The sequence below is a fragment of the Anser anser genome, assembly GCF_964211835.1.
Source record: "Anser anser genome assembly, chromosome: 22".
NCBI lineage: Eukaryota > Metazoa > Chordata > Aves > Anseriformes > Anatidae > Anser > Anser anser.
In genome coordinates, this window is record NC_139743.1 from 7,787,404 (window position 1) to 7,811,265 (window position 23,862).

The window sequence follows — 23,862 nt, forward strand, 5'->3', positions numbered from 1 at the left end:
AGCGGAGCAGCAGTAATGGTGCTCGTACATCACCCGGCCGTCAGCGAGCGCCCAGGAGGACGGCGAGACCCCAGCGTGGAGGCTCACACCCGCTTTGATAGCGGCTCCTAGGACAGCATCGCCCAGCCTGGGCTTTTCCTGAGCTCGCTGCGGGGGCCGGGGGCTGTGCTAGGTTTGCTCCGTGAGCAATGCTCGGTGCTGCCAGCCTCCGGCACAGGGGAGGCACCTGCTGCTGGGGGAGCTCCCCTCGCTTCATTGCCGGCACGGTGCGGAGGTGACCGCAGCTCCCCGGCGTGGCTGGATTAGCTCCGAAGCTGCTTCTCCCGGGTGTGTGCGGAGAACGCACATCTGGTCAGCAGGGACACGCGTTTCCGAGACCCCCTCTTCTGCACCAGGAGCCTGTCCCAGCCGGAGCCAGGAATCCCTCGCCCTGGAGACTTGCGGCGCTGACACATCCACTCTGGCCACAACAGAGCAAATTCTTCTTTTTTTATCCCGCTCCAAGCCAGAAAGCGCTCAGCATTTCGAATGAGATTTTCCAAAGTGTTCGGGCCACGTCAGGTCCTGTAGGGCTGGTGTCTCTTCCCTCCTCCCCACGTGCACCAAGCGCCTCGGCGAGCAGGGTGAGCAGGATGGGTCCCACCTCCAGCTCAAACAAGCAAGGTCCCACCCCGTTACCACCAATGAAGCTTCGAAGGGAGAAGCAATCTCCCCTCACCTGGCATGGGACTCCCCTTTCCTGCTCCGTCTCAGCCTCAACGCTGCCCACCAAGGATTGCTCCTTTTGTAAATCCTGACCTTGAACCTTCAGGCATTATTCGAACCCCCCGGTGCAGAGGCTGTAGGAAAGCGATCCGAGCGGAAAACCCCCCCTGTGCTGTCACTTCCACTTACGGGTCTTGGCAGTGACGATGCCGCCGTGGTGAGCACACAGGTTTTTGGCTGGGGTTGTGCTGCAGCCTGGGGGTCCCGTGTCTGGGAGAGGGAGCTGCCTCCCTCCAGCGAGGAGCTCAGAGCCCTCCAGGAAAGGATGGCCCAGACAACACCGACGTTCCCTCGCTGCCTCTTTGTCACCTGGGTTGTTTTATTCTTCCTTGTACCCCCTTTCTCCCGCAGCACAAAAGGACCTTCTTGTACCAAAGTCTTTTTTTTTTTCTGCATGCTTGCAGCGTGAGCAAAGCAGGAGGGGTGGGGGCAAGGAGAGGGGACTGAAAGCTTTGGGAAAAATCTCACGCAGGGCTTGGTTTACAAGGGACAGCTGAGCGTATAAACCCTGTCTCCAAAGTGGGTCGTTAGAGCTTTTCTGGCAGCGTTTCCCCGCATACCCCCCAGCCTCTGGCTAGGCTGCTTCGAAGGAAAACAGGAAGGAAAGAGGCAGGGAGCGTCTTTGAACGCCCAACAATCAGATCCCAAATTCTTTTAATTTCCCGTAATAGCGAAAGCCAAAACAAAACTCACTGAGCAGAGCCGATAAACTTGGTCAAGGGGGCACAGGGGCTGCGGGGAGGTGTGGGCAAAGCGGGGCAGGTGGGGTCAACGTCTTGTGCATCTTGTTATTTGGTAGGGCAGATGGTCCCCAAAAGGGACACACACCCTGCTCACAAAATGAGCTGGAGGCAGGGCTGCTGGCGGATGCCAACAGGAGCTGGCGTTCCTGGCAGGTTTCTCACAATCCCTCCGTCCCCTTCTTTTTCGTGTACTTTTCTTATCAGCGGTATGGTGAAGGATCTTGACACCAGAGTAACTGGCATCACGGTACCAAAATCAGCACTTTGCGGTCTTTACAGACTACTTGCAGGCTCAGGCTGTCTGGGGAAGGACAGGGAATTGAAAATTCCAATTCTAGGATGCAGAAGTCTATCACTTTCTGTAAGTCTGTTCAAAAAATTCAACAAAGTCAGCTTGCCTAGGAATAAAATTAAATAATTTTCCTTATCCTTGGTCTTTGCAAAGAAAAAGACCTGGTGTTTGCAGAGAAACCCTTCCCTTATTTTGATACTTTTTATCTCAGTCTGTTAACCTCTTAGGATAAAATTAATTTTAGGCTATTCCAACTTTGTCATCCCAGTGTCCGTAATTAGGGAATGACGCTGAGCAGGGTGCCGTGGGGCTTGGATCCTCACCGCTGTGGTGCCCTGACCATCACCCCCACCGAATGTCTTTGAAGCAGTTATTAATACAGCAGAAAAGCTGACTTTTGATAGTTTTAACATTAACATGTTTTCATCCTGTCCCAAAGCAACCGCTAACGCTGTCAAAACAAGGCTTCTAAATCTGCCTTTCATTTGCATCCCGTTGTGTGTCTGAGCACACACAGGTATGCACGCACGCTACCTCAGCTGAGGAACAAGTGCTTATTGGAAACATGCTCGCTGAGAATTAGCAGCCCCGTACACATGTATCTCTCGTTAAACGCTACAGGGTGGAGGTAGGGATTGTTGCCTGAGGCTCTCTGCGAGATCCCTCAGCACCATATGCAATAAATATGTTTTTAATAAGCAGTCATTAATGACTGGACAATAACAGCTTTATTAAGCTTAAATTAAAGGCATATTTGGGAGCCTTAATCTGAAACTATATGGTGTAATGGAATATACTGGAATTCAGCTTTTTTTTTTTTAAAAAAAAAAAAGAAGACTTTTTTCAAGCAAGTAGTTGCAAGCCATTGTGGGAAAAGGATACGTTCCCTGGAGGCCTGATCCTGCTCTGGGGTCTGCTGCTGTTTGTCTGCATGGGGCTCAGTTCAGGCTGGAATTAAGGTGGTGGGACTCCCCCTGCTTCTCGGTGCTGCTGGGGTGAGAAAGAGCTGGCCCAGGCTGCTGTGATGCTGCCTAAGATTTGTTTGCTCCGAGGCAATAGTTATTTGGGAGGTTGCTTTAGCCCTGCTGATCCTGCCCACGGAGTGAAACACTCCGAGCCCGTTCCCCTCTCTTCCCCCTGCAGGACCGAAGCAGTCCTGCTTCTCCTCCTGCCTGCGGGGCGTCGCGGGGCGATGCTAGCCCTGACCCCGCGTTGCAGCTCCATGGGTGGGCACCGCTCGCAGCCAGCCTTTTCCATGCGGCTCTCATTCGGTGTGGGGGCTGCAGCTCCCTCAGCGGTCAGATAAAGCTCCAAAGACGTTGCTGCTGCTGCTTAACCCCTGCTTACCGAAAGCACTGGGTGGCTCGCTTGTCTGAAACTGTGCATGTCTTTGCAGGACTGGGCTGAGCTTCTGGTCCCGGTACCCCTCAGTTGTCCTCATGTTTCGGAAGGCAGGAGCCAAGGAAGCCAAAAGGAATCCCGCTCTTGATTAGATGATGATAAAACCATAGTGAAATAACAATAACACCTGGGCACAAACATCCAAAGTACGTTAAGCACAAGGGTTCGGCTGGAAAAATCTCAGGACAACCTACAACAAAGCCCCGAGCCGCTGGAAAGCTGTTGCCACAGCCCCTCCATCCCTGTTTTACCACCCCTACGTCGTCCCAGCTGCCCAGTGACTGCCAAGCTGTGTGGTTTGTGTCCTTAAATGGGTTTGTGTCCATTTTGCGCTGCTTTCCTGACATGGCTTTCTCTGGCAGGCTGGCTTTCAAGTCCGTGGTGATACGCTCCCATCCTTCAAAGCTGCATCGATGGAGCTGACTTTGGAGATGCCCCAGTGCAGGTGAGCTCGGACCTCTGCCGTGTCTGAATTATGCCAAGGGGCATGGCAGGATTGGTGCTGTGCAGCCTCTGGCTTGCCCTGCCACCAGCAGCCCTCCTCGTCGGCCAGCTCTCCGAGCCCTTAGGCTGACCCGAGATATGACTCGGCGTTGGTATGAATCAGACCTTCCTCCAAGCCCAAAGTGTGGGACTTGCATCAGCTCTATTCCCTTAAATCCACTTAACGTGTCCCTCTGACCCGGACCCCTTGAACTCCCTGTGCTCCTCTCCCTCTGCTTTGTAATCCTCCGAGCCCCAGCTGCGTCCCCAGCCCGTGCTCGCTGCCCTCTTTCCAGCTTCTCTTACCATCTGGGCTGACCTGTCTTGTTGCTTCATTGACTCTCCAAATATTTTTTTTTTTCTATTTACTTTTGAGAATTAACATCGTTCCCCGTTCTTCCTGCTCCTGCTCTTGAAGGGGATGACTGGCTTTCTCCAGCATTTTAAATACAGCTTGTACCGAAGGATATAATTCTTAAGAAACGTCTCGAGCTAAGTCAGCCCATGTGTTGCACAAGTGTGGATCTGAATCAGATTGAGCACAGGTCTGAATCTGGTTTCATTGCTCTGCTGCTCATTCAGAGCTGATTTCACTTCTCTGCTGCTGAAATCAGTGCAGCGATGCTGTGAGATCAGGACTGGGCTGTAAAGTAGCTGTGTCCGTGCCTTGTGATGTCTCTGTCTTATGCTGGACAAAATGAACCAGATTCCTCCCTGAATTCATCGGCTCCTTGCCAGGGATGAACGGGATCCAGCCATAAGGATTTTGCTGCGGAGCTGGCCGTCTGAACATCCCACTTAGGATTAAAAGGGTTGTGTACATTTTAGCACCAAGTTTTGCTCTGAATTGGCTGGAAAATGTGAGATGTTTCTGCAGAAAATTTCAGTGTTTAATGGAAAAAAAATTAACTGTGATTTTTTTGGGCCTGAAAGCAAAAAAAAAATAATAATTTTTTGGCTGAAGCTCTTTGTACTTTGAAGCTCTTTTGGACTGGACTTGGAGGGTATTCCTAGCGTTATGGTGATGTAGAGTTCATTTGCATGAGTTCCCTTGCTCGAAACTGGGCTAATTTTTGTCGCAGTTGTCTAAGACGTGTTGGGTCTGTGTTTGCCACTCCAGGGCCAGCTAAGCGGGAGGTGTTTGCAGCACAGCTTGCCTCCGTAGACTCAGACTTCTGCATGTAACGCAGGCAAAAGGCACTTCGCTTCAAAGCTTTTCCAACCAGCACCACAAATTTCCCCCCTCTGCGTTTTACAAGCAAGTTACTTAGGACGTGATGAATACTATCAGCGTATCAGCTCAAGGCCTCACAGAGAAGAGAGCCCCTGTGCAGGGTGTTGTACAAATACATAAAAGCTCATCCCAGCTCTGACCATGGAGAAGGGCAGAGAAGGGGAGGTTTTTGCAGCCCCTTCGTAAATCCACCCAGAACAGCTTCTCCAGGCCCCGGCCCCGATTCACAGCAGCGCCTCCAGCATCTGATGGCAGGTGGTGTTTCTGAGGTTGGTGAAGTACTGCCTGGGACCTGTCTTGGCAAACTTGCTGCCCTTCTGGAGGCGTCAGCTGCTCAGCTATTAAAATGGGAGGACACGTTTGTTGGTGAAGATGATAGACAGCTGAAACTTGCAACCAAAACAATCCTGAACTTTAGCCTTTGGTATAAATCCTGAGCTCGGATGCAGCAGCAAGCTACTGAGGAGTCCAGGAAAAAATTCTTGTCTGACTTGCATCGAAGCCAGGAAAGATTTCGCAGGAGGAGACGAGGCTGATGGGGCTCAGACAGGAACAAGGGCTCGTAGGCACTGGGCTGAAGTCAGGAGACTCAGCGCATCCTGGCTCTGCAGGAGAGGGAGCCTGCTGCTTAGCAGGAGTCCTTTGCCGTCTGTATCCAGCCCCTCCGCATCATAAAGGCACCCATATGCAGGGTTTCTGAAGGTACATAACACACAATTTTCCCCCGGATGACAAGGTTGCACCAATAATTTCCTAATCCCGAAGCCCCCTTGGCCAAGGTGGGACCAACCCGGCTGACTCACGGGCTTGTGTTTCTGGGAAGGATTGCACGTGGGAAATCCTGTAGGTCTCTTCCAGTCCTCGGGATTTGGGCAGCCCTCGCTTGTGTGATTTTGAGGACACCAGATGGGATTGCTGGCTGGAAACTCGTCTGCTTCTGGAGCTCGGATCACGCTGGCTGGCAATGAAAGCACGAGCTGCATGCGTGTGTATCCGTCGGAGGAGCTGCGTGTGTGTGGAAGGCAGGAAAAAAAGGAAAAAGATCTGTGTGTGTGTGATGGGGCTAAACACAGGCTCAAAATCCTGAAGATGGACCTGGCTTCCCCAGAGCAGCTCTGGTTTGCAGCCTAGTGAGGAACAACCACGCGTCTGCACGAGCGTGCAGCTGCAGCAGTGTGTGCAAGGAGAGCTGGTGCCAGCCGGGTGCAGGGGGTGTGACCCAGAAGTAACACAAAAGGAGCGATAAATGGTTTACAAGCACATATTTTCGTGCACTTTTGTGGGTGCTTGTATCTGTAGGGCCATGCTGTAAAGTAGGGAAAAGGGCTCCGGCTCCCTGCTTTTCGCTAGGGTCGTGTCAGTGCCGCCATGAACAGTATTTAATGGTTAGCACGAAAAGAGCAGGTTGTGTTCAAAGGTTTGCTGGTGGACTGCAGTTGACTTGAAACTGGTTTAGCTAATAACTTTAAAGCTTTTAAACTTTCTGCTTCGCACATTCATTTTCTCACGACAGCTTGCAGAAGTGTTTTGCTTAGCATTAATCACCGCGTTTCCTCCTGAAGGAGAAGTGTTGTGCAAGCCGGTGGGTCAGCTCTCAGGGCATGGGATATCGGGATCGGGGCCTATTTAAATATGAAATAAATATATAAATAGGCCTCCCTGCTGAGGCCCCTCTCTCCCAAAGCACACGTGAACATGCCCAAGTGCTCTGCAGAACCCGGACCTGCAGTGCAAGGACAACACTTGGGCAGAGGATGAACCCTGGAGACTTCTCAGCTCCAAAACAGTGCAAAAAGCCAGGGGCCGGGCTGCAATCACTTTACCTGCCTGTTCCCTCCTAGAAAACATCTCCCCAGAGCAGAGCTGGTGCATAAAGCTCTCACCAGAGGGGAACCTCCCAAAGCAAAACAACCCTGAACCCTGGTGGGACTCAAACCTTTGGCTCCAGCGCGTCTAGGGACTGAAAAGCTGATGATTAGATAACTGTAAACCATCCTTATTTTACAGCTCGCCCTTGCTTTGTTCAGAAGGGGAATGAAGCACACCAGGCTCCTGGGGCGGAGGGAAGAGATGGTTTTGTGATTAAATTAAGTCTCGGATTATTGTGGCTGAAGTGCCCGACCCTGCCGCTGGGTTTGCCTCTGCTTTGGGCAGGTCTCTGGCTCCCCTGGTGCCTCGGTTGCCCCAGTGCTGTCCCTTTGCTGTGATATTTGCACTGCCAGGTTTAAAAATGAGCTGCAGGCCCCCAGGGGACCAAAGGACTTGGGGCAAAGCAGGTGTAGCCTGCAGCAAAAATGTGGGAAATGGAGACTGGGAACAGGGGAGGAAAGGTCTGCTTAGTGCTGGGCCAGGGAAAGGGAAAGGAAAAGTGGTGGTGTTTATTTTTTTCTCAATACCCAAATCAGCGAGGAGAATTTTCTGTTGATGGAATTAAGTAAAAAAAACGTCCTTGATACCTTTAGTGGGGCAGACAGCCCAGTGATGGAGAAGACAGTACAGGGAGAAGGAAGAAGGACGGAGAGAAAGATGGGATTTAACCACATCGGATGAAAGATGTCGGGCTGGGAGTGAGATCCCCAAGTGCTACGTGTGCAGCCCTGCTCCGATCCCAGCCTCTTTCGTCTCTCCCGGTGCCGACGTCCTTCTCGCCAGGGAGATTTGTGTCCTGCCCTGCTGGCTATTCAGAAAGCCCGTCCTGGCGTGGAGCGCTCCCCAGGTCGGGCTGCTGAGTTTTGCCTGGTTGCTGCGCTTGTCTCATGCGTGGTTAATGCCTGGTGAGATCATGGTGCCGTTCAGCATTTCATGGATAATTCAGGATTATTCATTAACAATCAGGAAAAAGCAGGTGTAGTCATAGGCTGCCTTCCCGGGAAGAAGAAAAACAACGACCTGGGAAAGGACATGAATTATTCAGGGGAGAGCAAAGTGCTGGGTGAGCTGAGGGGGTGGGAGAGATGGAGATTTATTTTCAGAACAGCTGAGTCTAAAGCTTTTTATGGCATCAACCCTGCAAATGGGGGGGTTTTAATTAATCTTAGTGAAGATTACGCCTGTCCTGTAACTACAGAGTGCAAGGAAGGATTTAGAGAAAGAAAGACCATGTGTGTGGTGGGCCAGCTGATGCGACAGCGAGGGAGATGGAGAGCAGCACGCGGTCTGTTCATGTCCCCAGCATCTCTGTACGTCCAAATATCTCATCCCTCCTCCTTTGCAAGAGCTTGTGCTGCTTTCTGTCCAATCTGCAGGCAGAAGAAGTGGAGCAAACCCGGGAGAAAGCTTCAAAGAAAGCTTTAAAGAGCTGCCTGCCCTTGGGGCAGACGTGGGTGTCAGCCTCCACGCTCGTGGTGGTCCCTCCGACTGCTGCCAGCAAAGTACACAGCATCTAAAATGTCCTTACGAGGTGGATCGCATCTCGGTGGTGCAAAGCTCCATCCTTGTAATGTGCTCTGGTGGTCCTGTAAATGCGGCCCTGCTCGAGGGCTGCTTTTTCAGATCCTCGTCCAGGCAGCTGAAACCCGTAGCTCTGCATGTCTCCAGGCTGACGTAGATGCCTGAAAGCAAACTCGAGGTCCACGTGCTGCCTGCCCAGGGAAAATGTTAATTTGTGATGTGTCAGAAAAAAAAAAAAAAAAAAGAAAAAAAAAGGGAAAATGTTGACTTGTGCTGGAAAAGAAATAAGGTATTAGTGACCAAAACTTGATCGTTCTCTGCTCAAAATGGAATTTCTCAATGTTCAAGTTCTGGTCTTTTTATTTTCCAATAAAACAAGTTAAACACTTTCGAGGAAATCGGATGCTTTCTGTGAGCTTTTCTCGTTTAATTGAAAGCATGATCTTCCATTGGAAAAATGATTTAATGGACGGTTCTCAAGGCGGGGATTTCTGTGGGAATAGTTCCTCCTGGAGGGAGGAAGCTCCGTAGAAGCAACATGGAGCAAAGCAGAGCTTAGGGAACCTGGACTGGTGGAACCCCATCGGGGGCTAATCACAGCTCTGGGAAATGGAAATCGAAGGCTGCCAAGAGCTGGCGCCAAGCGATGCTTTGCTTTTTTGGGAGATGCTTTGCTTTTCATGCTGCCAGGTAAAGCCGTGTTGTTTTCCACCATTATTTTTTTTTCCTTTGTCAGAAGCAGAGACTTCAAAAACCCACTTTCTCTCCAGTGGCAGGGACGAAGGTCTAGCACTTGACAGCTCCCACGTGAGGATGTGAGCACTCTCCAGTTCTTCTCATGCAGGCAGTCGGAAAAGCTTTATTGAAGTCAGCGCCTTGAAAAATCTGAGGGAGGAGAAACTCTTGAAGTAGAAGGGCTTTTGGGGCAACGTGCAGGAGCGGAAGAAAAATGTGTGTTAAGATCCTGCTAATGGCTGGACTGTCTCGCCTGTGAAAGAGATTCCAGCACCAGCAGTGTTTTTCTTCCTCAACAATCACATTCACCATGCCCCGCTTTGAAGTTTAAATAAACTTAAAAGCGTATCTGCCGAAATATGTTACCCGCTCTGCTCCGCGGGGCCGGCTCGTGGTTCCCGATGTCTTCCCCAGAAGATGGGGGATGCCTGTGTCGGCTTTTGTCTGCGGGCACTGCTCTACTCCCAGTTCGTGCAGGGACAGATGCCGAAACAAATGCAAAGCGAGTGGAAGAGGAGGCCCCTCTTTCCAATACCTTTTCTTCCCCAACTATGTTTATGCAAACCCAATGCATGTGTGTTTTCGTTAGAGTAAGGTTAACCTTTTTTTTTTTTTTCTTTTTGACAAATAGTAAATTCACTGAAAAATGTGCTGGAGAAATGACTCACAAATACCAGTCTAATTTGGCAAGCATGTTTTGGCCAGAAAAGGGCCTTTTTTTTCTTTTTTTTTTCTTTTTTTTGATGTAGAAATGTTTTGCTTTGACATTTTTCAAAATAAACCTTTTTGACCCTTCTTTCTGTATTGGGGATTTTCGAAAATTGACATCAACTGAAAGAATAAAATGTTCTAGTAAACCAAAAGAATAAACTATCACGTTAAAAGAATGAAACAAAGTGAAACACAATACCGTTTTAAATTGGAGAAAATATTGCTATGACCCAAAGCAGTCCTGTTTAGATATTTTTTTTTCCGAAAACTCTCCAAAGTGTCAGTTATTTGTGACCCACACTGAAAGTTTCTCCTGCTTTGCTTCTCTTCCTCCCTCTATTCTCACCACCAAGGCCACAAACCTGTTAAGTTCGGCGAAATGCTGCCCTCAAATTACAGACACGAGCTCTGCCTTTGCTCTCTTACTTCCCTGAAGGAAGCCAGCTCACTCACCCCTTTGTGATTTAGCTTATTTTCTGGTCAGGCAAACCCACTTTGAGGGCAGACAGCGGTTTAAAAGATATATATATATAAAATAATCCATCCCTCTGGGTTACAGGTACTGCCTTGGAGCACCAGATGCTTCGCGAGTGTTTTGGGAGCAGAGGGGAACGTGGGGAGCAGGGAGCAGCCCCGTTACCCCCCTGCCTCACTGCAGGACGGGATTTTGGCACAGGGCTCCCTCCAGGCGACAGCCCCCCCAGGACCAAACCCCTTGTGGCATCTACATCCTTGCAGGCTGAGGCTGAAGCCTTTGCCAAGTGCCTTGAGGACCCATCCTAAAGCCCCGGGCTGACATAATCCTCAGGAAGTCTTAAACCCCGCGCCCTGCGAGGTTTCCCAGGTCAGGTATGCGCAGCCCGGCCTGAGCTGAATAATGGTTTCTGTGGTTTATTGGCAGTTCCTAAAAGCTTAATAATTAAGAAAGTGCTTGTGGTTCAGCCCACATAAATTTGTTGATTTTTCTCAGCTAGTAAAAAATCTGAAGGGTTTCTTACTGAACCAAGGCTTGCTTCAGTCCACAGGGATTTTTTTTTTCCATTCTCATTCTTTTAACTAAATTTAAAAGATGAAAATTTAGAAGTGGCAATCTACTTTGAATCAGAAAATCATAGGCATGGGAGAAACCAAACCTGCCCTGGCTCATCTGGGACTGCCCAAAAGAGCGATTTTTACACCCCAGAATCATCCAATTTCATTTTGGAATGAGCAGTTCATGAAACCAGCAGGACCTCGTGGTGCGTTTTTGCTATTTGCAGACCTCTGACGGTGTTTTAGGCAAGAAAAATGTCTAGGCGGGTGCACGTGAGGTGACAAGCCAGCCTTTTTCCCCCTTATTTCCCTCGTTTTAAGTCCCTGCAGGGAACCCTGCGTGTGCAGGGAGGGTGGCTGCTCAGTGGTGCCCGCGAGGAGCATTTTTGGGTGATTTTCCCAGCCTTTCCTGTTTTTCTGGTGAGCCTGGCAGGAGAAGAGCATTCAGCTGCCGTGGCTGGAGGAGGAAAACACGGGAAGCTTTAACTGGTGGCTTGAGGCATCGAAAGAAAATCATTTGTGTAGTGACTTGGAGCCACAGACGTGTTTGGGAACAGGCGTCTCAATGGTGCCATTCACGGGGCAGCCCCGAGCCCTTCGCAGGGACGGGCTCCTCGGTTCCCAGGGGGGAAGCGCAGGCACGGGGAGGTGACCCGGCCGCCGAGCCCACTGCCCTCTGTGAATTGGATGGGAAATGGGGAAATTGGGATGGATCCTGCTTTGGTCCAAGCAACAAGGCTCTGCTGAGGCACGGTAAGGTTTGTAAAAGCGGTTGTAGGTAGCAGCAGCAATAATTATTGATAACAATGCAACCATAAGCACCAAGGAGAGCAGGAATGCCAGCGGGTCACAAAGTTCCTGACTGCATCTGAGCCCCCCCTTCCTGGGAAAATCCCACTACACCTCCTTGCAGCAGCCAGCGGCGGGACCTGAATGTCCGTGCACATGGGAATTTCTCGATAAAACAGGGTAGGGCCGTGACTTTGGGGTAGGAGAAGGGTGATGGGGAAGGAGGCAGCGAGTAGCCCCAGTGCAAAGAGCGAGGGGACTCAGCTCCGTGCTGCGGGGTGGAAAAACAAACTGGAGAGACCTTTGGGAAGGGGCTCCCCTGTCCTGTGCCTGGTGTTTCACTTCCACGCACATCTGGGTGCTGACAGGTCCCTTGTGGATGTAGTGGTTGTGCCAAGGTGGCCCCAGAAACCTCGGAAATCACCCCGTGATTTGGCACCTCGGGTGGCTCTGGGTCCGCCAGGCGTTGGGGCAGGGGACAGCCAAGTCCCTGGGCTGGAAGTAAAGCAACGTGAGCTGAAATCGGGACTGGCTGTGAACCAGAGCAGGTACCATGCCTCTCCAGAGCGTCCTCTTTGCATCTGAAGCCCCTGAAGAAAGTGTGATGGCAAAGCTGGGACTTGGACGTGTTCTCCATAGGAGCAGAGACTGAAAGGGGGAAGAGGGCGGGGAAGATGAGATGAGAGGGGTCCGAGGGAAAAAAAAAACAAACAACATATTTTCAAATAGGCTTTCTGTTAGAAAAGCCCAAAGTGGATGTTTCTCCTCTTGCATATTCTTTTCAAAAGAAGCCTGCAACCTTTTAAAGAGAAATATCAAAGGAAACATTTCTTTTCCCTGACATTTTTCACAAAACCAAAATATATTTCTTGACAGACGACGAAGTGGCCCAGATCATCAATCCAAATGCAAATGGGTATTTGGGAGAATTTACAAACATATCAAAGAGCTCTAGGCCAGGCCTTTCTTCTCTATTTTCACTGCAGCTGCTGCCACTGCTGTCAAGAAACATGAAAATGGGGCAGGGAAAATGCCTCCTTGTGTGCGTTTCTGGCGCGGATGCTTACAAGAGCTGAGCCTCGTGGCTGTTTGCCTACACCCCTGTCCCTGGGCTGCTGGCTCGCTGGATGACAGGCTTCAGGGGGGCGAATAACCTGGCCGTGCCTTGGATGTTATTCCTCTGAGGCCGGGCACTGCCCTACATGAAAGCCGCTGTCCCCCACACAGGAGGGCTGGAAGCAAATAGCAGCAGGGACGTTTGTTCATGTTTTGTGAAAATTCATGAAAACGCCATGCTCTCGAGCAGTTTTTTCACTCCCAGCCCCTAACCCAAGTGGGATCCCCCCTCATCTGCCAGGGGGATGCTGTGACTTGCAAATAACCCGGGCAGAGGCTTGAGGCACACTGTGTGGCTTTATTCCTGAGTCGCTCCGAGTGCACCTGAAGCTGTAACTGGCAGGGTTTATAGCCAACTGCTGGGTGCAACAAAACATACAAAGGCCAGCATTTAGAGCTGGGGGTTGGGGTTTTCCCCCTGCCTCTTGCACTCTCTTTCCCTCTATTTACTTTTGAGCCACGTTTTAAAAGCACGATTGCAAGAGGAGAGCAGTAAGTGAACGGTTATGGGCAAGCACTGGGGCGAGAGCATGCCAAACCCGGGCAGAATATCCCAAAGCAGCCTCCTTTGGGCAGCACCATACAGGTGAGGACCTGCAACAGGTCTTGAAACTCTCCTCAGGGCATTGCAACAGCAAGGCAGAGCCCTTGCGTGTGTTTTTGAGGCAAATGAGCACATGCTGCTGCTCAGTGGGGTCGGAGGGTGTTTAGAGGAGAGCCGCCGAAGAGATGCGATGTGCAGTGGGTTCCTCCAGGGAGTGCTGCAAGCATCTCCCTCGCATTTCAGCTCCCCTTCTGGAGCCGAGGAAGGCTCAGGGCTTCCTTTCTGCTCCTGGGGCCAGGAGCTGTCCCTTACCTGCATCCTCGCAGCACCCCGCAGCCTGCAAGCCGCCTTGCAGCACGACTGCAGAAACCGTCCGCGTTCGAGCAGCCCCGATAACTCAGCGGGGTTTGTCCTCTGCGATGCCTCCAGCTCTGCCCCGTCCGTCCTGCTCCAGCCACGCCGAGCTCCACGGCTGGGAGCTGGTGCCAAAGCAGCTCTGCCTCATGCCCCCAGTACGTTCAGCTGTGCCTGGGCAGAGGTGCTCTCTGCAGATCCTGAAGGAGAAGCTTTTGGTTTTTGATCTGCTTGTTTCTTTTTCCCTCATTGCATCAACGAGGCTGCAAAGACAGGAGGAAAAAGGGGTCACTGTCGGGAATTTCTGTAGCCTTGTTTGCTATAACTGGCCTAACCTCTCACCTGATGGTTTTTAGCAAGTGCTGAAAGGGGAAGCAGGCTTACTGAGCACTTTCTCCAGCAGTACAGCATCTCCTTTCTGTTTTATTTATTTATGTATGCACATCTACAGATATGTATAAGTTTTATAGCATTGAGAGCAGTGCAGGACATCAGACTAAGTCATCTGTTTCCCTTCCTATACCTCTGGAGTCCCAATTGCCTGAGCTATTCCAAAAATGCCGACGATGTCTGTGCTCTGGATGGATGGATGGAAAGCTCCTCCCGGCAGCTCCCTTTCCAGCCCTTTGTTAGCAGTGCTTGTAATGTTACAGTAGCAATTAGCAGCTCATATCAAAGAGGGGACCCCATAGCACTGGGACCATCTGAGTAAAGACCTAATCCCGTGAGCATCCACGTGAAATAATTCATATAAGAGAGGGGGAGATGGTTGGTGTTGTTCCTAAGCCCGTGCTGGTTCATGCACAAACCCTTGCAGTGACACGGAAGAGCCGTTCCCAGAACACATTTCCAAATTGCTCAAGAAACTAAGCCCTAAATCCCAGTAGGATTAAAGGCTCTTTGGCTCTTGGGAAAATGTTACCCTTAGGGAGCCAAAAAGAACCACAGCTGTAGGCAGCATCCTCCGATCTTAGCGAAGGATTCCCTTCGTAGTCATCATGGCCAAACCCCGTCTTGCTCTGCACCAGGAGGGACAGTGCAGGGCTGGGTCAGCCCGTTTGATTTTTCTGTAGGTAAAGCTCTAACTCCCCGGCAATGAGATCCTTTACATGGGAATCAGCCCCCCAAGAGAAGTTACCGTGCCAGAAAACAAATGCTTTCAGCTTTCCTGCGTTCACTTTTTCAACAAAGGTCCGAAAAACATGAAGGGGAGAAAAAATATTCATCAGGCTTTGCCTTGGGGAAAAGATGTAATTTCCAGAGCAGTTTGGAGGCATCATACAGATCCGACCCGCAGTTGGTCTTTTCTAGTTTGCAAAGGTGTTGAGGACCAGGATGGGCACCAGGGGATGCGGCTGCCCCAAACCCTGCTTGGGATGCCCCGGGACGTGACCGGCAGCCCCCGGGGAGGCTTGTTTCCCAGCCTGATGCTAGCAAGGAGGCTGCTCTTATCTCGGGGGGTATTAGTGCCGCTATAAACTTGATAACGCTGGAGTTTCCCATAAAAATTCAAGAGGTGGGACTCCCATTCAGCAGAGGCTTCTCCGCGTCGGTGCCACATATGGAAATAGTGCAGAGGCTGCGTTTTCAGCCGCCACGACTGCAATTTGAAGAGAAAAAGAGAGGTATTCCAACTATTTTGTCTTTAAAAGGAAACACTGAATAACTTATGGATAAGACATTAACCCAGGCCTAGACCACTCGTGGTCGTTAAAGAGCCCTCGGCGCTATTTGCAAGAGGGGAGGTGGGGGGGTGTTAGTCTTGGGCTCCTGCCCAAATTCCGCTTTGAGGAAACACCTCCCACCTACCTGACATTCCACCTGCACTCCAACTCAGGTGTCCCCAGCCCCGGATCGATAGGTCTGAAGCGCTCGGTACCTCTGCCCTCCACCAGTGTTCCCAGTGAGAAAGCAGCTACTGCTTCAGCACAGCGTCCAGTTCAGCCTGGGGGTCTGGCGTTCGTCCCCTCCCAGGGAAGCACAACCCTCACCTTGGGGTGGGATTTATGGGCTTGACCCCAAGCTTTTATCTTTAAAGGGGAGGTGGAACGGGTCCTGTGGTAGAAACCCAGAAATACGGGGAGCGAAAAAATAGTGGGGCTGGGGATCCAGCACAGACGTGGTCCAGCATCCCTGCTCCAGCTGCTGGTTTCTAATGGTCTCACCACCTCTGCTCATTGGGGACTACCTCACAGCCAGCAATTCAGCACAGCATCAAAAGTCCCTCCCAGAGAGACTGTCACCAACGCCCCTTGCCCCTCTGGCTCGTCATTTTAGTGGTATAAACGTCCCGTCCCCTCCCGTGCTGCCGCTGCTGCATTCCAGCCCAAAGGTGGCCGCGCTGCGGCTGCAGCAAAAGTGATGTGCACAAAGCGAAAAAAAAAAGGCCTTCTAGATGAAAGGTGATGATATTTGCACACAGTTATTTTATCTCCCTCTGACTTTAACGATAACACGCTGCCAGCATGTGAAAGGGCATCATTTTTCTTCTCTGGGAGTAGTGATCTTAATCCTGCTCTGCCCGGTGGGTTGCAGTTGGTGAGGTTTTTCAGTGAGACTGTTATGGCTTAAAAGGCAGATCAGATCACATATTCCCACCCTTTTTCTCACTTCATTTTCTCGGTGCCCCAGAACTGGCACACTTCACGGGCAGAATGCAGCTTACCTTCGCAACCACTTCCACAAATAGGGCTCGGCTTCCCGAGCACACAGGGAATTGCAAATTTGAGAGAGATTTTTGCGTTTGGAAATAAATGTTTTTCACACTTTGGCAAAGCACATTTCGCCTTGTCTTTATGAGTAATGATGCAGCGTCCCCCGCTATCCCAGTTCTGCATTTCAAAGCCATCCCTGGGGGACGTTTCCTGGGCAGCTCAGCAGCGGGCGGTGGTGCTGCCCTCCTGGTTCTGCAAGCAGCGGTCGCGATGCAAGGAGAGGTTATTCTGTACCAGGTGGCAGAGAGATGGAGCAACTGAGGAGCAAGTCGGGTCGTGGCCCTGGCACATCAGGGTGGCTTTTAATGCCAGGCACGTCCTTCGTTTCATGGGGAAGATCTCAGAAGAGGCATTGTTAATAGTGATGGTGGAGGATGGGAAGCAAGGGGTGATTTCTTGGCTCTGCCGAGACTCGTGGCACTGATTTTGAGGAAGCCAGAATTTTGCTTCAAGCTTTTCACAGCATCCCAAGCAAAGGACTTAGCGGTCGAGCTGAAGGAGCTGCTCCCCAGCAGCCTCCACCCCAACTCAGTCATAACAGGGTCCTGCAGGTTTTGTCCTCACTGCTCCATCGCACCCCTGAGGCACACGAGTGGCCCTCCTCGCCCAGCTCTTTTCCCTCTTTTGCAGCCCTCCTGCCATCTGCGACAAGTGGCTCGTGTTTTAATCAATCAGGGCCGTGCCGTGGGATTCCTGCTGCTTTAGGGGACCGATTGGGCTCCAGATGGGAAACGTCTGAGCAAGGGGGGGCTCTGAGAGCCACAGCTCACAACACAGCTCGCAGGGAAATCAAGACCGGTGCCAAGGCGTCGTGGGGGGAATTGGTCTTTTCGTCAGGTCCTTCTGCAGCCAAGACACCGCGGGGAGTTCACGAGACCCAGAGGTTTAATTGCTTACAGGTTGGGCAGGTCCTTAGGGAGCGTGGCTGGAGAGAAAAGCTGCTGATAATGTAGGGGAAACTTCCAGTGTCGGGATTCGTGCTGCACAAAGCGAAGGGGGAACGATGACTGAGAGGTGGGACTCGTGGCCATCGCTGCAGCAGCCCAGGGGACATAGAATCATAGAATTAAGTTAAATAGCACTCCGTGCTCAGGTACCCGTGCTCCTGGGCTGGGGGGACATCCTCACTTGGAGGACGTCAAGAGGGTGATGGGCTGCAAGTCTGGACAGATTCGCAGCTCACGACCTCCTGTGGAGGTAAATGGTGACCCTGCAAATCAGCAGGGACGCAGAGCAGGATTTAAAGGTGGTATAAGGATGGGACAGGATAAGGATATGGCAGAGATGCTCTTCTTTGAATTCCCGTCGTGCTTGGTTTTTTCTTATTCTTCATTCACACACACACCCTGAGACCCAGGAACTGTTCGAAGACCAAGTATCGCACGGGTGCGACGCCGATGGGTGCCTTCCCCCGGCTGGAATGAAAGCGTGCTTGTTTCTAAAGTGGGGCTCACAAAGGAGCGGGGGGTTCCTGGAAGACGGAGGATAAGCAGGTTTGTCACCAAAACCCCTTTTGGCGACGTGTTTTGGTGAATCTGTACATCGTGAGCTCACTGCTCACACGGGACCTGGAGCCTTCGGGAGCAGCTCGGGGTGCGAGCGTGTCTGCCACGAGCTGGCGGTGCTCGAAAGCGAGAAGGGGTTTACATTTTCCACCTTCCAGGCGATCGCCGAGGAAAGAGATTGTCTCATTTTTTCATGTACATATATCTCGTCTCCCAGTTGCCGAGGCAACACTGTATATGTTTGGAGGCTGGAAGGATCTGGGGATGGAAAATGAAGCCAGGGAGTGGACTGAGGAGAGAAGTCCAGCAGGAATTTTCCCCTGGTCTTTCGCGGCCGATTGGTTAGCACTACTTTACGCCGCTCTCCCGGGATTAGTCATCAAATCTGAGATTTCCATTTTTATTATTTTAAATCAACCGCAGTTGCTCTTGGGAGGCCGTTTTTCATGTTAGAAATTAACCTCGCCGAGATTCGGCCGGCGGGGGCTGCAGGAGGGGAGCCAGCAGGCAGGGCAGCACCATAGAAACACAAACAAGGTACAACATCCCACTCTGCCGGCTGCTGGGAAGCTGAGCCCCCGGAGAGCAAGGCACCGGGACACCTGGATGTTCACCGTGGCTGCTCAGGGCATGACTGTGGCTCGTGCTTTGCTCCAGGGCTTGGTTTTAGGGCTCAAGTCCTGGTTTTGGGGTGCCCCTGACTCAAGTCCTCCCTAGGGTGAGCACAGTGCCCGTGCCAAACCTGCTCCTGGTTGCATGCAGCTACCCGCAGCATCCTGAGCTGCTGCTGAAGGTTTCATTCATTTCTTTTCTGCCCAGTTTTGGAGACGTTTCTCTCCATGAGCACCAGCACAGTCTCACTGTCTTGGTCCCATGGCCTCAAGTTTGCTCTCATCAGCACACACAGATGGACAGATGCTGCCCAAGAGCAGCCGCATCCCTTGGGCAGGGGAAGGGAGCGAGCCCTGGGGGAGGTGGAAGCAAAATTTGCCTTAAAGAGATGAGATTCTTAGAGAGATTCTTACCATCTCCAAAAACCTCTCATCCTCACGATGAAAGGTTCTTGGAGACGGTAAGAGTTTTCAAGTTCTTGCTGATTTTAAGGTCTGGGTATCTGGCAGCCCGTGGTGCCCTCGCCATGCAGCTCCGTGCCCCCAGCGGGCTGCCCGCACGATGAAAAGGTGCCTTCAGCTCTCAGCACCATTTCGGGAGCAAAGGACCCGGTGCCTGTAAAAGGCAACTTGTGTGGAAACATCAAAATGCTTGGCAAAGCGCTGGTATTTCTGCCAGGCGGCTCCCACCAGCCTTTCTGATCTCAAGCAAATAAATAAGGCAAGAACTTCACAAGGGCGGCGGAGGTGATGGGATCAGTGGCGGTGGAAAGCTGGCATCCCCGACCCGTGCTGAGCTGGGTTCAGGGAGGCTGTCTGGTACGTGTGTGTCTGATCTCACTACTTCATTTCACTGGCCTGGAGGGGTTTTTTCGTTCTTTTTTTGTGTAAGTTGGATTCTGGCTTACAAGCATCTGACACGCCAGGAAGCGGTGTTCCGAAATCCTTCCCCATGAGAAATAAAAGTGCACGGAAGGGGAGCTGCTGGTGCCGAGGTCACCCTGGGCTCCCCGGGGTGTTTCGCCCCGGTCCCTGCTCTGAGCCCCGAATCTGCGAGCCCTTCCCTGCCCGTGGCCCGTGGCTTTGGGGACATGTGGCTTTGGGGACATCTGTGGGGACACGGGGCAGTGGCATCCCTGCTACCGCACCGGGGAGAGCGGGCTGGCCTGGTGCACGGGGCTTGGAGCAGCATGGGGAGGGTTACAGCAGGAGCGGTTTCAGCTGTTGGGAAAAAGGCTATAAAACGCGATTCCCACCATAAGCAGCCCCGTGGGCTCGGAGTACATCAAATCGGGTATTTTGCCTCTGGCAGAAACCAAAACCTGATGCGCCAGAGGATGGTAAAGCCCTCGACTAATCCCTTAAATTGTTTAATACCACAGGCAGCAAGGAAATTTTTTCTGATCCCATTAATCTTTGCTGTGAAGGAAAAGCTTTTGTAACTGTATCCATGGCTAGCATCCCCCCGTTATTCCCATAACCTAAATACCCAGCTTTTCCTTAGCAGAGCCCACAAGGGCACCTTCTGCAGGTTAGCAGGAGGGGGGGAGGGATGCTGGCTGCAGCCTTGGGAACACCAAACCCACCAAAAACCGAGGCAGAGCGCGAGCCCGTCCGTCCCAAAATGTGCAGAAGGGTCCGTGGAGGCGCCAGCAGCACCGCTCGCACCCCACCTGCCTGCGCTGCGCTGGGCTCCCTGCCAGCGTGCTCGGCCCCCCGACTTCACCAGCACCACGGCCCTACAAAGGGAAGGAAAGGAAGCAAAAGGAAGGAAAGGGAGGGAGGGGGAGAGGGTGTTTCTGGTATTGAGCAGCGGTGCGGAGCTATTTCTCTCGGCAGCTGACAGTGTAAATGCATTTCCTGGCAGGCAACTCGCTCTGTATTAAAATTCTTGATGAAGATTATTAAAGTGTGTTTATGAAAAGCCTGCGAGTGCTGCTTGGACTCCGACCTGCCTTTGCAGAACTGGGTGTTTGGGTGCGGGCGGCGTGCTCGTGGGTCATTAAAACCATCCCGTCCCAACCCACCGCCCCTGCAGCCCCTCGGCACTGCCCCAGGCGTTGCTGCGAGGACATTTGGGTTCACTGCCAGATTTAGGGAAATGCTTGCATCCCCCTGACCTCCACTGAGGGGCGATGGGACCCCCGGGGCCATGCTGAAGCCCCCACGGGGCCGGCGCAGCATGCAGGCTGCTGTTTGTGCTGGCAAGGCTTTTGGGAGACGGCTCCGCGCTGGAGACGGAGTCCTCCGGTGCCACACACAGGCAAACATCCCACCCACCACGCCAGCTCCTCCGCTGACACCTCGAGGTCCCGGTCACCCACAGCCACCACCAGCACGTGCTCGTGGCCCAGCTGCCGCACGGCCCTTGCACACGTGCTTGCGTGCGCAGATGCACGCCCAGCTGCTTGCACGCCCCCCATGGCACATGCACCCCGTGAGCGCACGGGGCAGCAGCTTTGGCCAAGGGCTTGGCTCACTTTTACCGCCTGCTTTTTCCCTTTCCAGCCTGAGGTAGGGTTTTTAACATGGGAGACCAGGTTGTATATCTAAATATATGTCCTTTAAAAAAAAAAACGTTTCCAAGAACAATGGTGGAAGCAGCCCAAAAATGTGCTAAGGAGGACGAAAGCATCAGGACTGGAGTCCAAGCAAAATATCGGAAGGGTGAATCAGAAAGGAGGAAAAAAATAGAAACGTATGGGGTTTTAAAAAGTTATTTTTTCCTTTTTAATGTTAATGGCAGTTTTTCAATTTGAGCTTCAAGTGCTGGAGAAATGTGTCAACTGCTCCTGCCCCGAGCCATACTTCGGAGGAATGCAAAAGCATTGTTGCGGTGACATATTCAAGATGGTTTCAATCCAACCCCATTTAGCCATTGCAAAGATGTCTTTGCTATTATTGTTATTAATTGGGCTCATTAGTTTATGTCCAGCACTTTCTTACAGCTTCCCTGTCTCCGTGCAGAATGATTCCCCCAGTGGCACTTGATTAGTGGGGCTAATGAGGCCCCGCACCCAGGGTTTAGACCCGGTGTCTCTGGTTTCAGCCCTAGCTCGCTAGTCCCTCTCCGTTGCACCATGGCAAGCTCGTTAAAAAGAATTAATCGTCGGGAGTGTTGAAAATAGCTTCTAGAAGGGGGAAAAGCTGAGCTTTTCCTAAATCTTCCCGCTGTAGGAAAATCAGGTGTGTTTTCCTGCGCGCTGCAGGAAACCCAGAGAGCAGATGGATGGCATGGCACAAAAAGGTCCGCGAGTGATGGGGACGAGTCAGGAGGCTGGGGACAAGGCTGTGTCCCCTGGGTCACCATGTCATGGTCACAGTGCCCAGCAGCCGTCACGCTGCTGTATGCATCGTGGCAGGGCTCCTTGCTCCATGCACAACTGTCCCCTAATTCTGCTTTGGGTGGACATGACCCTTGTCGTCTTCTGCCCCATCTTTTGGGGTCACTTGTTCGTTTTTTGTTTGATCTGTCCCCTTCGTGTCCCCGAGCCCAGCGCACCTCGGCCCCTGTTCCCGTGTCGGCCAAGGTTCCAGCAAAAAGAGGGCAGATGGAGAGGCCAAAAAAAAAGAAAGAAAGTCATAAAATCTTGGGTTTGATTGCACGAAACAGGAAGAAAATCTGTTCCCCAGGCCAATCAGGATGGCACGGTGGCTGCAGATGGAGGCGGGAGGGGAAAGGGGGGATCAGGCCCAACTTCGTACTTACATCCGTCAGGGGCACGGACAATCTGGCTCTCATTAATCATCTGCTATAAACAGAGGGGGACTCGTTGGAACCGAGCGGTGTCACTGGATGAATGGCCTGGAGCTGGAAAATAAACACTTCAAACTCTGCCTCGGCGTTTGTTTTTGCTGAGTGCCTGCGCAGCGCGGCGGCGTTTTGCTGGCCGCGGGGTGCCCGCGGCCCCGGGGCCCCTCCGCGGATGGGGTGAGAAATGCACCAAATGGAGGCTCAGGAACATTTCTGGAACAGCCCCAGCAGCTGCCCAGGGTGCTGCCGGGGGGCTCTGTCCTGGGGGGCTCGCCCCACCGTGCTCCCACACAGCTCCGGAAGCTGTCACCGTGTTTTTGGGAGGTGTCCTTAAAGCACGTGCAGAAGTGGTGAGCCTCCACCCGTGCTCGTACACCGCGAGGCTTCCTCAGACAGCGGTCATTCTCGCCTCAAACGTCTCGTGCCTGCTTTTTGTATTTTTTATCCCACCCCTTCCCCTCTGCAGAACGCCACCAGGTGCAGTCTGGAATCCGCACTCCCCCAGATATGCCTCTAATTCTGATTTATTAAGATAGTTATTGTATAGATGATTAGAAACATATTCTGGGAGTTTTAATGGCCTCGGAGCAGACATGTAGCCATTACAGAGCTGTTAATCCTCTATAAATATGCTTTTAATCATGCCCGTATTTAACATACGATAACTGTCCTATTAAATGTAACATATAGCTGGCAGCCCCGAAGTAAAGAATTACAAGCCATTTCATTTTCCTACAGGCTCATTAACTTCTGCTGCTCAGGAGATACCACCCAAACCACAAGTGGGCTGCTCATCTCAGACACCCGACCTTCACGCTCCTCGCAGGGATCCTGGTGCTTGTACGAGGACCAGGAGAGGGATTTGCTGCCGGTGAAGGCCGTGGCAGGTGAGTGGCTTTTGCTCCTGCCATGGACCTGCTGCCTGCTTGGTTTTTAGCATTGCTCAGTGCATCTTGTTCTGCAATCACCATGCTGTCTGTTCGGGCTGAAGAACAAGACAGCACGCGCCAAGCTATGTCAGTGCTTGCAGCCTCCCCAGCTGGGCGAGCTCTGCTAAGTGCAACGCTCATATCTGGTGGGAGCAGCGTGGCAGCAAAGCCAACAACACCTCCACGCGCAGACCAGGAGCTCTGCAGAAGTGCACAAAGTGCATGCACACATGCCAACACGTACCATGCACACATGCCAGCACGTATGCAGCACCGCTTGTACCACCATGCATACCCCCTGCGTCTGCTCTGCCGTAACTCCACAGCCAACCATATTTTGGGCCTTATGTTCCTGGAGGAGAGAAGAAAGCAAGCGCATCCCCCAGCGATGCTCAGCTGGAAACTTGATAACATAACCTGGGCTGGCTTTTAACACACCTGTGGACTCGAAGCCGCATGAGAGCTGCTCGCTGCCCGGCTCACCTGGCACTGCGCTCGTGCAGCACGTCCCTCGGTGCTGAATATCCAGATCTGGAGGGCAGGGGAAGGGAAGCCCCCTTCGCCGTGCAGGGGTCCCGGCGTGAAGTGATCACTTCGGCACCACTGGGGCTGGGCCAAGGGCTGAGGCTGCCCCGTCTGACCCAACTCTTGTGCTCCCCTTGTCTCTGGGTCTCCGAATTGACGCTTTTGTCCCCAAAACTGCGCCGCCTGGCTGCCCCCGTAGCCCAGGGTGAGATGCCTGGGCTGCTGCCGGGGCAGG

The 23,862-nt window shown here is 52.2% G+C and overlaps 1 protein-coding gene across 6 annotated transcripts in view; it reads left to right on the forward strand.

Moving 5' to 3' along the window:
• The window catches only part of SNX19 (sorting nexin 19), a 111,556-nt gene that overhangs the window by 79,576 nt on the left and 8,118 nt on the right, over nt 1–23,862 (forward strand). Inside the window, exons 13-14 of one of the 6 annotated variants that reach the window (XR_014574653.1) lie at nt 3,564–3,646; nt 22,912–23,020. Coding sequence is in view for 2 of the 6 variants with exons in the window: in XM_083808395.1 (XP_083664521.1) it covers nt 22,912–23,060 (149 nt within the window). In the remaining 4 variants the exon portion in view is untranslated. Of the gene's footprint in view, nt 1–3,563; nt 3,647–22,911; nt 23,061–23,862 lie in introns of those variants that run through there. The other 5 variants (XM_083808400.1, XR_014574652.1, XM_083808395.1 and 2 more) reach the window with 5 other exon arrangements.